The following is a 12397-nucleotide window of genomic DNA, read 5'->3' as shown; positions in this document are numbered from 1 at the left end:
GGACAGTGGTGGTGGAGGAACATTTCATTCGGTGCACCGGCGGCGCCCGTGCCACCAGCACCACGCCACTGGCTGGGTCAATCATGGCCCCTAAGGACCAGCTCCCGAGTTGGGCATCGCGTCTCTCTCTTTCTCTCTCTCCCCGTGGTCGCGTGGATTCTTTTCCAGGTCTTCCAGTTTTTTCCCTCCACATTTAGACTCAACATCGCGCGTTTAAGAGTATTTGGCTGCTATAAATGTCCACGTGATAAGCCACTTCGCTATCACTTGTGGGCAGGTCGCTTCTGAAAAAGAGCGACATCGCTCCGTGGGCCTTACCTGCTAAAATATATTTAAAGTTTTTTTTGTTAATCTGGGCTGCACCACCTTGGCCCCAGCCGCGAAGACGTCCAAATATCCCTGGAATGTCTTCCCCGCACCTCCGATTAGTACGGTCGGAAACGTACGGCGCTAAAAAAGTTCAACACTCACGCACACACACACACCTCTCAAAACTCTCCACGTCAACGACAGCTCGCAGCAGTGGTGCCCTTTTATTTCACTTGGACAACGGGAGCGACGGTCACGACCCCGTGACAGTAATACGACAACCACAACAACTAAACCGTAGGACGCGCGCGCGGAGAGCAAGCCCAAAGGGTATTCATCACCGCTACACCAGGCCAAGCCGCGGAGACGCGGGTGGACAGCGTGCCCCCCCCCCCCCTATTACAGTACTGGGACAAGTGTGTGTGTGTGTGTTAAAAAATATATAATATATACATTCAGCCACATGCTTCAGTGCCAACACCAAAACATGCCAATACAGACCGTTTAATGTAAAGCATCATATCATGTTATTATTAGCATCAATTAACAGTTAGTGAACGAGTACATTCCACAGGGCAAACACTCTACAGGGTTACGCGCGCACACGCTGGACGACGGGCAGTGGCGTGGCTATCGAGTGCGCAGGCGGTGCAACTGCACAGCGGCCCAGGCTACGGAGGCGGAGGAAATTGGACCCGGAGGGGCGGGGGGGGGGAGGTCCCATTTAACTCCTTGCGCCAGCGCCCACGCTACAACCACCGCGACACGCCACTGCCCCCGCCGCGAGTGCCAAGTCAGTGTGCTACATCAGTAGTTGTTCGGCACCACGTGCCGCCTCAAGGGAGACGCAACCCAAAAGGACGTGACCAGCTCCCTCACCTCGTCGCTACACGACCTACGGTGGCTACGGTTGGTTTTTTTTGGCGGAGACAACGGCATCGTCTCGCTCCGCCCGAGGAGCCCGGTTCAATCAACGGCGGGCGGCTGAAACCGCGAGAGTCCCACTCAAGCCAGGAGCTCGGCCGTGCTTGGCTTCCAAGCCCACCAAGCCGGCCTCCTCGTGCGGTCTCAAATCCGTCGGCATTACTGCCGGCGACTTGAAAACGCTTCATGTTGTTGTTGTTGTTCTCATCAGCGGAGACTTCAGACTTGAGGTGCCGTGCGTGGCTACAAGGTAAAGGAGCCGTTGCGTTTTGAGCCGCGTTGTCCTCTCTCGAAAAATCTCCGACGTTTCCGGGCCACGAGGGGGCGGCGCTTTACATTCACGGACCGCCCGGCTCCAGATTCAGATTACGCCGCTTTTACTTAAGCGACAAACAAATAAACAAACCACACACACACAGACGACCGCCGCGAACGACGGACAGCATTGCTGCACTCCCAACAAACCGGCATCATCCCCGCGCCTCTGATGAGCATGGCTGGCTACGGGCGGTGCTACAAAAAGAAAGTTCAACACGCGCACCTACGTACGCACGCGCACTGCCACTTTGCTGCACCCTCGCACGGAGCATCACGCACACCGCCACAGCTCTTGTCGACCGTCTGCTGGACGAAGGCCTCCACACGATCACCGTGCGTGGTCGTGGGGGTCACGTGACCACCCTTCATGGGTTTGTGGAGGTTGTGGGGAGCGGTGGGGGGGGGGGGGTTGTTGACGTGAGAGCAGAGGAGCAGAGAGGAGTACCAACAACGGATGATGCTTCACCGCCCTCTGCTGCCCACAACGCAGCCCCCGCAAGCCCCCACAAGCCCCCCCCTGCCAACCTGCTACGTACCCATGGTGGCGGTCACCCATCCAGGTGTGGGGCGTTACTCCGGGTGACTCACCACGAAGCACTCACGCTGGATGACTGCACTTGGAATGGAGGCAAAGGGTTAGTCGTTTGGACAGAGTTAACTTTGGTTGTAGTTAATAGTTGCCAATGGCACTGCATAGCTGAAAGAGTGTATAAAGGTTTCACACAGTAGCCGCTAGCACAGACTCTGTCTAATTCAGTACAGAAGTGCAACAGTCAATTATTATTATTCTTCATCATCACCACATGCTAAAGACAGGCACAATGCATACAAGGTGTCCAGTCATGCTGGGGAGTGCTAAGCCACGCGGGTTGATTTAGAGTACACACGGCATCGTATAGAGAGCAGCGATTATAGCGGCAAGTTTCACATGGCCAGGGTCGGAAGTAATAAGGCTACAACCCGACTTGCCTAAAGCCCTGTTCACTACAACCCTGTTGAATACAGCCTCACCTCGCCTACAGCCTCACCTCGCCTACAGCCTCACTCACCCCAAGCCTCAATAACCTATAGCCTCACACGCCCACAGACAGAGTCACACTCCAACAGTCACACCACTAAACACCCGCAGCCTCATGAGTAGAACCCAGTGCGATTGCCAACGGGACTTCTATCTCCCCAATCCTCACCGCTGCCACCCCCTCGACCGCCGTCACCGCCGTCGTCGTCGTCGTCATCGTCGTCGGAGGAGTCCTGCGTTCCGTTGGAGGTCCTCGCGCCGTCACCGCGGCGACCTCGCGACACCGCCGGCCGGCCTTCCTCCGCGGCGCCAGACGATCCCCGGTTGCCGTTGGCGACGGTCACCTTGGCGACCCTGTCCACCAGGTCGTCGGCGGCGGAGGAGGAGCGCGGCCCGGCCGGCGCCGTCACGGCGGCGGCGGTGAGGGAGTCGAAGCAGCCGATGCAGACGCGCAGCGGGCGCGACGACTGGCTGGGCAGCAGGAAGCGCCGGTCGGAGCAGGCGCCGCACACCACGATGCCGCACTTGCGGCAGTGGTGCCGCCGGTTGAGGGCGTTGAAGCGCGAGCGCTGGCACCGCATGCACGCCGAAGCCGACGAGTCGGGCACCCACCACGCCGCCGGCTCCGAGCCGTCGGCGGGAGACGCCGCCGCGATCACCGCCGCCGTGGAGGAGGAGGCGCCGGCGCTGCCGGGGCCCGGCGAATTGCACGGCGCCGGCAGGGGAGGCAGGCCGCGCTTGGTGCGCAGCTCGCGCACGCACCGCTCGATGTGGCTGATCCACTCGGCGCGCTCTGACTCCGTCGCGGCAAACACTGCGGAACGATGGTGCGGTGAAGACCGGGACGGTGCGGGGACGGTGCGGGGACGGTGCGTGACGGTGCGTGACGGTGCGTGACGGTGCGTGACGACGCATGAGCGGTTCTCTCACCGTGCAGGCGGCGTGCGACGTGTGTGCAGGCGTTAGGACGTCGCGTGACACTGCGGGGTGGATCACACTGCCTCTCCCGCTAGTCTGTCTACTCCAGGCCTCTCATCGCTATCTCTCCGCCTTATTCACACTCACTCGCCCACACCTCACCCTCACCCACTCTCTCAGTCTCACCCTTACCCGCTCACTCACTTACGCTCAGGAGCTCACTCACAAACCCTCAACTTATGCCACCCTCAATACTAAACATCACTCTCCATGAATCTTACTCTCACTAGCACTCTCATCCTAACCCGCTCACCTACACTCACTCACCCACCCACTCACCGCCAATCTCACCATCACCCCCCTCAATCCCCACCTCACCGTGACACCCCCCCCGCCCCCTCCTCACCCGCCGCCGCTCACCTTTGAACGACTTGGCGGGCGTCTGCACGAGCCAGCCGTTGCTCAGCTCGCCCTCGTCCGGCAGGGTGCAGATGGCCACCGCCTCCAGCGCCAGCACGCGCTGGTTGGCGTAGCGCCGGCTCCCCAGCACGGCGGCGCCGTACACCACAATGTCGTCGAACAGGAAGAACTGCCGCGGCTTGGGGCCCTTGCGGCACAGCTTGGTGAGCGTCCCCTCGCCCACGAGCACCCGGCCCGGCGCCATCAGCGGGCGCCCCGCCGCGCCGAAGCAGCTCTCGATGCGCGCGATGCGCCGGCTGTTCTCCTCGCTGCTCGCCAGCGGCTCGGCCATGCCGGGTGGCGTGCCGGGTGGCGTGCCGAGTGGCGTGCCGGTGCCGTGCCGGGTGCCGTGCCTTCCGCGGCGGAGCCTTGCGGCGAGGGCGGCGAGAGGGGCGGGGTGGGGGCCGCGTTTGCGGTAAGCGCCAGGAAAATAACGGGAACTACCATTTAATGACATTTATACACACACATATATACACAAACACATATACACAAACACACATATACACAAATGTCCAGAGCGGTGAAAACGTGTTCAACTTTGTAAACTGAGATATGCAACAGCGGTGTCACGAGTAGGGCACTGGACTTGCGATCCAGAGGCTGCCGGTTCAAAACTGGACGAGTTTCTTGAACCCTCCTTCCTCCCTCACTCCAGCCCCCCGCCTCCGTCCACCCAGCGGTACAAACGCTTGCACCACGGTCGGTCAGTGGGTCGCGTGTGGTGGGATAAGCGGTGGGTAGGTCGACTTACTCAAAAATGCCTGGTCAGTGTGGAGGAATAGACCAAATACCCTTGACAGTACCCACCAGAGGAGGCTCTTCCGCCAGCGGTGGCGTGAGCGAGCAATTGCAGGGGATGCACCTTTACCTTTTGGCTGAGAAACGAGGGCGAGTTTGTACGCTTGCACGAGCCAATCGGTGCATTCGTTACAAAAAACTCCATCAGTTTATGAAATCGCTCACCGGCTTACGGGTTAACGCTTTACAACCCTAGTTTGTAGTGATTGCCACGGCTTCAGGTCCAGTCGCACCGCCTGCACACTCAATAGCTAGATCGCTGGTATGAGGGGTGGGGTCGTGCGAGCACGGGACGTGAGACGGTGGCGCTGTGTGTCTGGTGTATGGTCACAATAGCAGTGTCAAACAACAACCACTTGCTACTCATGACAGTGATGAAGTCACCGCAGAGTTATTCCGAACGCCCGGTCACGCGAACGCACAGAAGCAGGAACATAAAGAGCCCCGTGTAGCTGACACAGACTGTTGGGGCAAGTACCATAAACTTGGCGAGTGCACACAAACAACAAAAGACAAAGATCTCCTGTACAGCCTCAACAAACTGTTGGGGCGAGTGCTGCTAGCGAGAACCTATTAAGGACTGCGTGGCACACGAGGTGATGGTGTGGCGAGCACCACGTCCGGCAGCCTTCGTGTCCAGTAGCGCATCAGGTACTCGTTTACAGGCGAGCCAACCTGGGGAGGCCCAGGGGCAGATACATCGCCACTGGTGTTGGCTGCGAGTGGGAATCGACCTCTGGTCGCTCAGGTTTGTGGCGCAGCGTGGCGCTCGCCGCCGTCTTCAACGATGCGCGTCATCGTCCGCCCGGCACCACGGCTCGGGCCCGGGTTGTCACGCAAGCCAAGCCTGCGCAGGCTCGCCACACGCGGGTCTTGGCCGGTTCGCAACTCTGTTGACCGGGGCCCGGTCACGACGCCGAGCGATCAAGCAAAGCGGGCGGACCGTAGGACGCCCTACGAGCAATGGCTTCCTTGTTGAACGACGGGCGCCACCGTTACTTGGCGGAGCGCGTCGGTCGGCAGCGGGTGCCGCGATGGCGGGCAGCGTGCGGGCGGGAGACATCGACGTTCGGCTGAAGACTCGGGTTGGCGCCAATCGTCTCCGGTTGCGCGGCAGTGGCGGCCTCCCAGCGGGTGCGTTGAGGGGCGACGTTGGTCAGATGACGGCAAGTCGGCCGTAGGGCTCGCGAGGCGACGGTGTCCACCGGCGGACGTAGCCGCGTGTCCACGAGCTCAGGTGTAAGGCCCATTGAGCTTTTTAAAGCTGGTTTTTTTTCAGGAGCGACCTGGCCACAAATGATAGCTCAAAGAAGTGGCTTAACGTTTATTGCAGCCAAATACTTTAAATGCGTGATTCTAAATGTGGAGGGAAGAACTGGAGGACCTGGAGAAAATCTACGTGACCATGGGGAGAGAGAGAGAGAGAACATGCAAATTCCAAATATACAGCAGGCGTCAGGGTCGGGATCAAACCCACGACCTCCTGTACACCAGGTGAGGTAGTTAACATCTCGCCATGGCACCCAATAGCAAACACCTAATGGCAAATCTACACGCACATAAAATAAACCATGCGCTGCTAAAGTTCCTGCCACATGACTTCCTGTGCAGGAAATGGAGCGGCGCTGCTGCTGTTGCTGCTGCTGCCGGGAAATGCGGCATCCAGAACGAGATGGATTCCGGAAACCGGTCACGCCTCATCACACGGCGAACAAACCGGCGCCGGGACACAATATGGACGCATTGTGTGGACGTGGAGGATGTGGCAGTTCGGACGCAAGCCTCGGTCTATAAAAAAAAAGGAGGAATCCTATAGGCCAGAGAGAGAATTGAAATGACGCCAAGCGAGAAGTGTGAATGGGAGACACCTCACACACAGAGAGATATCAGTCACAAGCAGTCAAGAAGAGGGAGGGGTCTTGAGTCTGGACTTGAAGATGGGGAGGGTTGTGAAAGTGGACACAGCAAGAGAATGTGCCTTCTGGAAGCAGCAGAAGAGGAGGAGCGACCACCCGTGGAGCGAGTGTTGGCCGACAGACGGCATTGACGGAGGGCCTTGCTGGGTTGCTGGAGCTGTCGGTCATTGGCAGACGAGGAAAGGAATTCCTCGGGCCTGGACATTACAAAGAGAGGGCTGGGAATCGACGGCGCGGAAGGCCAAGGGAAGAGCGTTCCGGCCAATGGGGACCACAGAGGAGAATGAGCGACCTCCCACTGACTGGGGTTTTGACAGCAAGTCTTGGACGCTGGAGCGACGAGTCGGTGGAAGGGAGTTGAACCGGATGAGAAAGGAAGAGGTAGGCAGGGGAGAGTCCGCCAAGAATGTTGTCGACGGCGCATTGTACCATCCCCCATGGTTCGGTGGTGGGACCCGCCGTACACTCAACCACAAGAACAACAACAAGAACGTATGATGTTACCACACCCCGCAAAAGCCATTCATTAAATCACATCCCTCAAGGCATAATTCTGACTTATGGTAGCACCTCCAGTTTGCACGGCTGGCTACGTACAGTGCGAAAGAAGTTCAGCATACATACAAACATTACTGTTGTAATTGCCTCGCAACCATTACTCCTCCTTACTCGACAACTCCTAAATCATTATAACAAACTAGTAACTACTATTCTACTCACTATAAAAGATAAACACACCCCCTGTAGTTTTGTAGACTCATGGGGCGAGCGCCTACGAAGGCCGGCATGGCACCGACGGGGATGTTGTGTGGTCAGCACCATGTCCCGCCACCTTTGTCTCCCCAGTGCTGATGTTTAAACGCCACACCAAGTCATGATAAGTAGGGGACGCCCAGGACCATTTCAGATATACATATCACCAATGTTGGCCGTGAGAGTGAATCGAACCCAGGTGTCCTGGTTTGTAGTGCAGTGATCCTAACCACTACGGCCGCCACCACGCCCCCATTGTGCATTCACACTCCACACAAGAGACCACACACGCCTGCCCAGCCGGTCATGTCACAATCGGAGAGAAATGCATGCCAGGGGGCAATTTAATTATAACGCTCATGTACCTGCCCGAGTGCAGTGCAGTGCACATAAGCAATAATTTACACCGTGTTCAATTAAAGTAAAGATCCCCCACATAGCTGTCGCAGACCGCCGGGGCAAGTTCGAGCACGTATTAAATTTGCCACGGCACACGAGAGGGTGTGTGGACAGCACCAGGCTCGGCCACGTTTGTATCCCCGGTGCTGATTTTAAAACACCGCACCTGGCAATCACTCGAGGCCGGGTCGATCATCGGAACGAAGCGGTCACGGTTGCAGTGACGGATAACGGCCAAAATCGCTTGCAGGCCGATTCGAGAGCGATGCGCTTTACGTGGTGGCACGCCACATGAAATAAATCCACGAGCAGTAGATTCCCACACCTGGTTCAAACAAAATTCCGGTGTCGGTCGTCAATCACCCCAGATCACCCCTTGCAAGTGAGGCCCGTGTGTTGACATTCAGACACGCAAAGCTGTATTGGCAGATTGTAATCCCAGTGTGGTTCTCCAGGTCGGGCTGCGTTCTTGTGAACATTTCATCTCCCGAGTTTCGGCCACGGGCCACTGCCACCCGGCATCGCGCGGCAAAAGCTTAAGAGAAGAGATGCTAAGACGCGCTACTCAACCTGGAGAACTGCGCTTGGAGCGTGTTGATGTGGATCGTGTTGATGTGTTGATGTGGATCGTGTTCATGTGGATCATGTTTATGTGGATCGTGTTCATGTGTTGATGTGTTTTGTCTTCGTGGGCTGTTTGCGTTTCCTGGTGAAACCGAGATCAATTAGATTGGTTAGCATGGGCGATAGCCACCAACATAACAAGAGGAGAATTTTTTTGGAATTCAGTAAAAAATAAACAATATATGCACTGTGTGGTGAATACGAGACAGTGGCCCTTAATAAATGACGTCACGAAGCGGTCCTTGAAGAGACGCCGCAGGATGCCGAACCCTGGGTGAGCACCATTTGCTTTTCTGGCGATCCGTTCAGGAACTTGTCACGAGTTAAACGGCCTGAACCCATCGGCCGTTTCAGGTGAGGCTGCCCTGCCCTTCCCTACCCATGGCGCGCCTCGTAAACTGCACACACCCGGGCACAATGCTCCTCCCCTCCAGCAACACTTCACGTCCCAGCCCAAGTGCCGCCCGTTTTCAAATGCGCAATGGGGTCCGCGCTCATCTCTGTTAGCGCCTCGGAGCCAAGTGGTCATCTTCGTCATCGTCGGCCGAGCTCTATCCACTGCTGGACGAAGGCCTCGCCAGGTCGTCACCATCTCGTGGTCCCGCGTAGCTCCAAGGTGGTAACCGTTATCATGGTGGCCCGTGGTCAAGGCCCACGACGGAGTGGAAATCCAAAGAGAGAAACAACTGAGAGGACATCCGGCTGTGGAGGTGGACCAGGAGGTCGGGGCGTGTGCAGCTGCTGGGTTCGTACGTTGCGGGACCGTGACAGATGGCAACAACTTGGTGGGGCCTTCGTGCAACAGTGGATACATCGCATCTGATGACGATTCTTTTCAGGATCGTACAGGGTGCGTCAAAAAATGTTCTACCACTTCTGAGAATTTTCAACAACACCACGATAAATGTACTGCCCCCGGGCTCTGTAGACCACCTGGAGAAGATTCCAGGCACGCGTTGACAAAAAGTCAGAGTAGAAACTCTGACTTTTTGAAGCTATTAACATACATTTGTTATCATGTTAGTGTATCAGATCTTTTCCATTAAAAACGATAGTCCCATATAAGTGTTAAAACATTTTTTAAAGCACCCTGTATGTTAATATACTTACGAAAGACTTCAAATGTATCGGCACACTGTGTGCTGTTCATCTGCCCATGTGGAATACATAACTCTCTGCTGTGTTCGTGTTGTGCCGTCCTAATTTACGTTCCCGATGTCGCGTTATTTTCCTTCCCATCCGATTGTGGGCAAGAGTGGTGGTGGTGGTGCATATGACCCAATCGCCGACCGTGGGGGGAAACCACCAAGGCGCTGCGCAGTTGGCCATTACGTCAACCCGCAAACGCAGCCCATGTGCGTGCACGTTTGCGGCGAATTAAGCTGTGAAAATAACCAAAGGGAACAGTATGATCCACAAGCCACGGGCAGGGCTGGTGGAACTCATCCTGGGGGCCTGGGCAATGCTCCCACATGCCGCTGGCAACACCCTCACCTGCACCCGTAAACAAGAGCACGTGGCACCCACACGGCAAACCCTCCCCACCCCCCCACTGACTCCCACTGCAATCCGCACTCAGCGCCTTCAAGATCCTCCTTGGACGCAGCCCTGCCTACCCCTCTCACCTCACTCTACTCACCTCCACACACTCTCCTACCCCTCTCATCTCACTCTACTCACCTCCACACACTCTCCTACCCCTCTCATCTCACTCTACTCACCTCCACGCACTCTCCTACCTCTCCTCTCTCATCTCACTCCACTCCCCTCCACGCACTCTCCTACCCCTCTCATCTCACTCTACCCACCTCCACGCACTCTCCTACCCCTCTCATCTCACTCTACTCACCTCCACGCACTCTCCTACCTCCCCCCTCTCATCTCACTCTACTCACCTCCACGCACTCTCCTACCTCTCCCCTCTCATATCACTCTACTCCCCTCCACACACTCTCCTACCTCTCCCCTCTCATCTCACTCTACTCACCTCCACGCACTCTCCTACCTCCCCCCTCTCATCTCACTCTACTCACCTCCACGCACTCTCCTACCCCTCTCATCTCACTCTACTCACCTCCACACACTCTCCTACTCCTCTCATCTCACTCTACTCACCTCCACACACTCTCCTACTCCTCTCATCTCACTCTACTCACCTCCACACACTCTCCTACTCCTCTCATCTCACTCCACTCCCCTCCACGCACTCTCCTACCCCTCTCATCTCACTCTACTCGCCTCCACGCACTCTCCTACCTCCCCCCTCTCATCTCACTCTACTCACCTCCACGCACTCTCCTACCTCCCCCCTCTCATCTCACTCTACTCACCTCCACACACTCTCCTACTCCTCTCGTCTCACTACTCACCTCCACACTCCCTCTCGCTCATCCTTCCCAAGTCAACAGTCACCCAGGGGGAGATCACCAGTTCTCCGTGCTGCTGCCCGTACGGTCTGGCACTGCCATCACCCAGCCACCCGACCCCCTGCCGCTAGCGTGGGAGTCCAGACACCAGGCCCCGCCTCTGACAAGACGCCACCCTGCCATGGACAGCACCTCGAGGCGCGCTCACGTCCCCGAGGTCGCCGCTGCACGCACAGCCAAGGCGGCGTTGGCTTTGTCCAGCCAATTCGCCCGGGGGGCCTTGAGGGAATGACCGCGGCAGTGAATCTGCTGTGTAAAAGTGGGAGCTGTAGAGACTTGCCGTGCCCAGTTCTGCGGCGTTGTGATCTTTGCGATAAGTCTACGGACGTAACATTGCGAGCCTGCTGCGGTGGCGGTGGCGCACAATAATACTGCCCTCAAATGATAAACATGAACCTACACAGCATAAACACACACACCTACACACACAACACACACACCACACCTACACACACAACACACCTACACAACACACACACCCAACACCACACAACACACACACAACACCACACACACACACACCTACACACAACACACACACACACCACACAACACACACAAACCACACAACACACACAAACCACACACACAAACCACAACACACACCTACACACAACATGAACATACACGTAGATAACATCGCCGCCGTTTCGGGCAGAGGCTCTTTATATTACTGTATATAAAAAAAATTGTCAAACGTGTTATACACATCGAGTCAAATCAAAATACGACACTGACTGTTAACTTTAATTGTAATTATTTACTATATGAATTTAGGTAATATATACAACGCTTAAGTTTGAATCAGGGAGGGGTTTGGCCCTCAACTCACAACTTCAGCAGCCCGCGTTTGCCTGAAATACCCGCGGGGTTAGGGGCGCCGTTCCCGGGCCGAGGTGGTGGAGGGGTGGAGGTCGAGCCCGGGAAAACCGCCACGAGAGAGGCGAATCGCCCCGCGCCGCGCCCAAAGTGCCCCTGAGCAGGGAGGGGTCCAGGGGTTCAGGGGTCCAGGGGGTCCAGGGGGCTCTTACCGGAGCCGGAGCGGCCGGAGCAAGCGGGGAGACGACGGCGACTCGACTGGCGAGCAGGAAGCCGCAGCGCCGCCTGTTTACATCTCCCAGCGCTCATTCGCGGGCGGGAGCGGCGACGATTCGCACAGCGCCGGGTGGGTGTCAGCTCAGAGGGTTTACCGCCAGATCGAGTGGGGTTTGAAGTGGTGGGTGTCAGCTCAGAGGGTTTACCGCCAGATCGAGTGGGGTTTGAAGTGGTGGGTGTCAGCTCAGAGGGTTTACCGCCAGATCGAGCGGGGTTAGAAGCGGTGGGTGTCAGCTCAGAGGGTTTATCGCCAGATCGAGTGGAGTTAGAAGCGGTGGGTGTCAGCTCAGAGGGTTTACCGCCAGATCGAGCGGGGTTAGAAGCGGTGGGTGTCAGCTCAGAGGGTTTATCGCCAGATCGAGTGGAGTTAGAAACGGTGGGTGTCAGCTCAGAGGGTTTACCGCCAGACCGAGCGGGGTTAGAAGCGGTGGGTGTCA

The 12397-nt window shown here is 56.9% G+C and overlaps 1 protein-coding gene across 2 annotated transcripts; it reads right to left on the bottom strand.

The window, feature by feature from the left end:
- Positions 1–812: 812 nt before the first annotated feature.
- On the bottom strand, positions 813–12042 carry PLEKHF2 (pleckstrin homology and FYVE domain containing 2). Of its 2 annotated transcripts, none has more exons than XM_078863966.1 (3): positions 11897–12042; positions 3908–4314; positions 813–3383 (listed from the first exon to the last, which is right to left on the bottom strand). In XM_078863966.1, exons 2-3 carry the CDS (start codon positions 4236–4238, stop codon positions 2683–2685), a joined length of 1032 nt encoding a protein of 343 aa, XP_078720092.1. In that variant the 5' UTR covers positions 4239–4314; positions 11897–12042; the 3' UTR covers positions 813–2682. The 2 variants fall into 2 exon arrangements, with proteins under 2 accessions (XP_078720092.1, XP_078720093.1); XM_078863967.1 differs by having other exon boundaries at positions 3908–4299.
- Between the last annotated feature and the right edge of the window lie 355 nt (positions 12043–12397).

This window comes from Lampetra fluviatilis, chromosome 17 (assembly GCF_964198595.1).
Source record: "Lampetra fluviatilis chromosome 17, kcLamFluv1.1, whole genome shotgun sequence".
Lineage (NCBI taxonomy): Eukaryota > Metazoa > Chordata > Hyperoartia > Petromyzontiformes > Petromyzontidae > Lampetra > Lampetra fluviatilis.
The sequence above is the reverse complement of the archived record's forward strand: the minus strand, read 5'-3'. Positions and strand labels throughout refer to the sequence as shown.

Coding starts and splice junctions, on each gene's coding strand:
- PLEKHF2 (XM_078863966.1), bottom strand. CDS start 4,238: ATGGCCGAGCCGCTGGCGAGCAGCGAGGAGAACAGCCGGCGCATCGCG. Junction 3,384..3,907: donor GCCCGCCAAGTCGTTCAAAG/GTGAGCGGCGGC, acceptor ATCGTTCCGCAG/TGTTTGCCGCGACGGAGTCA.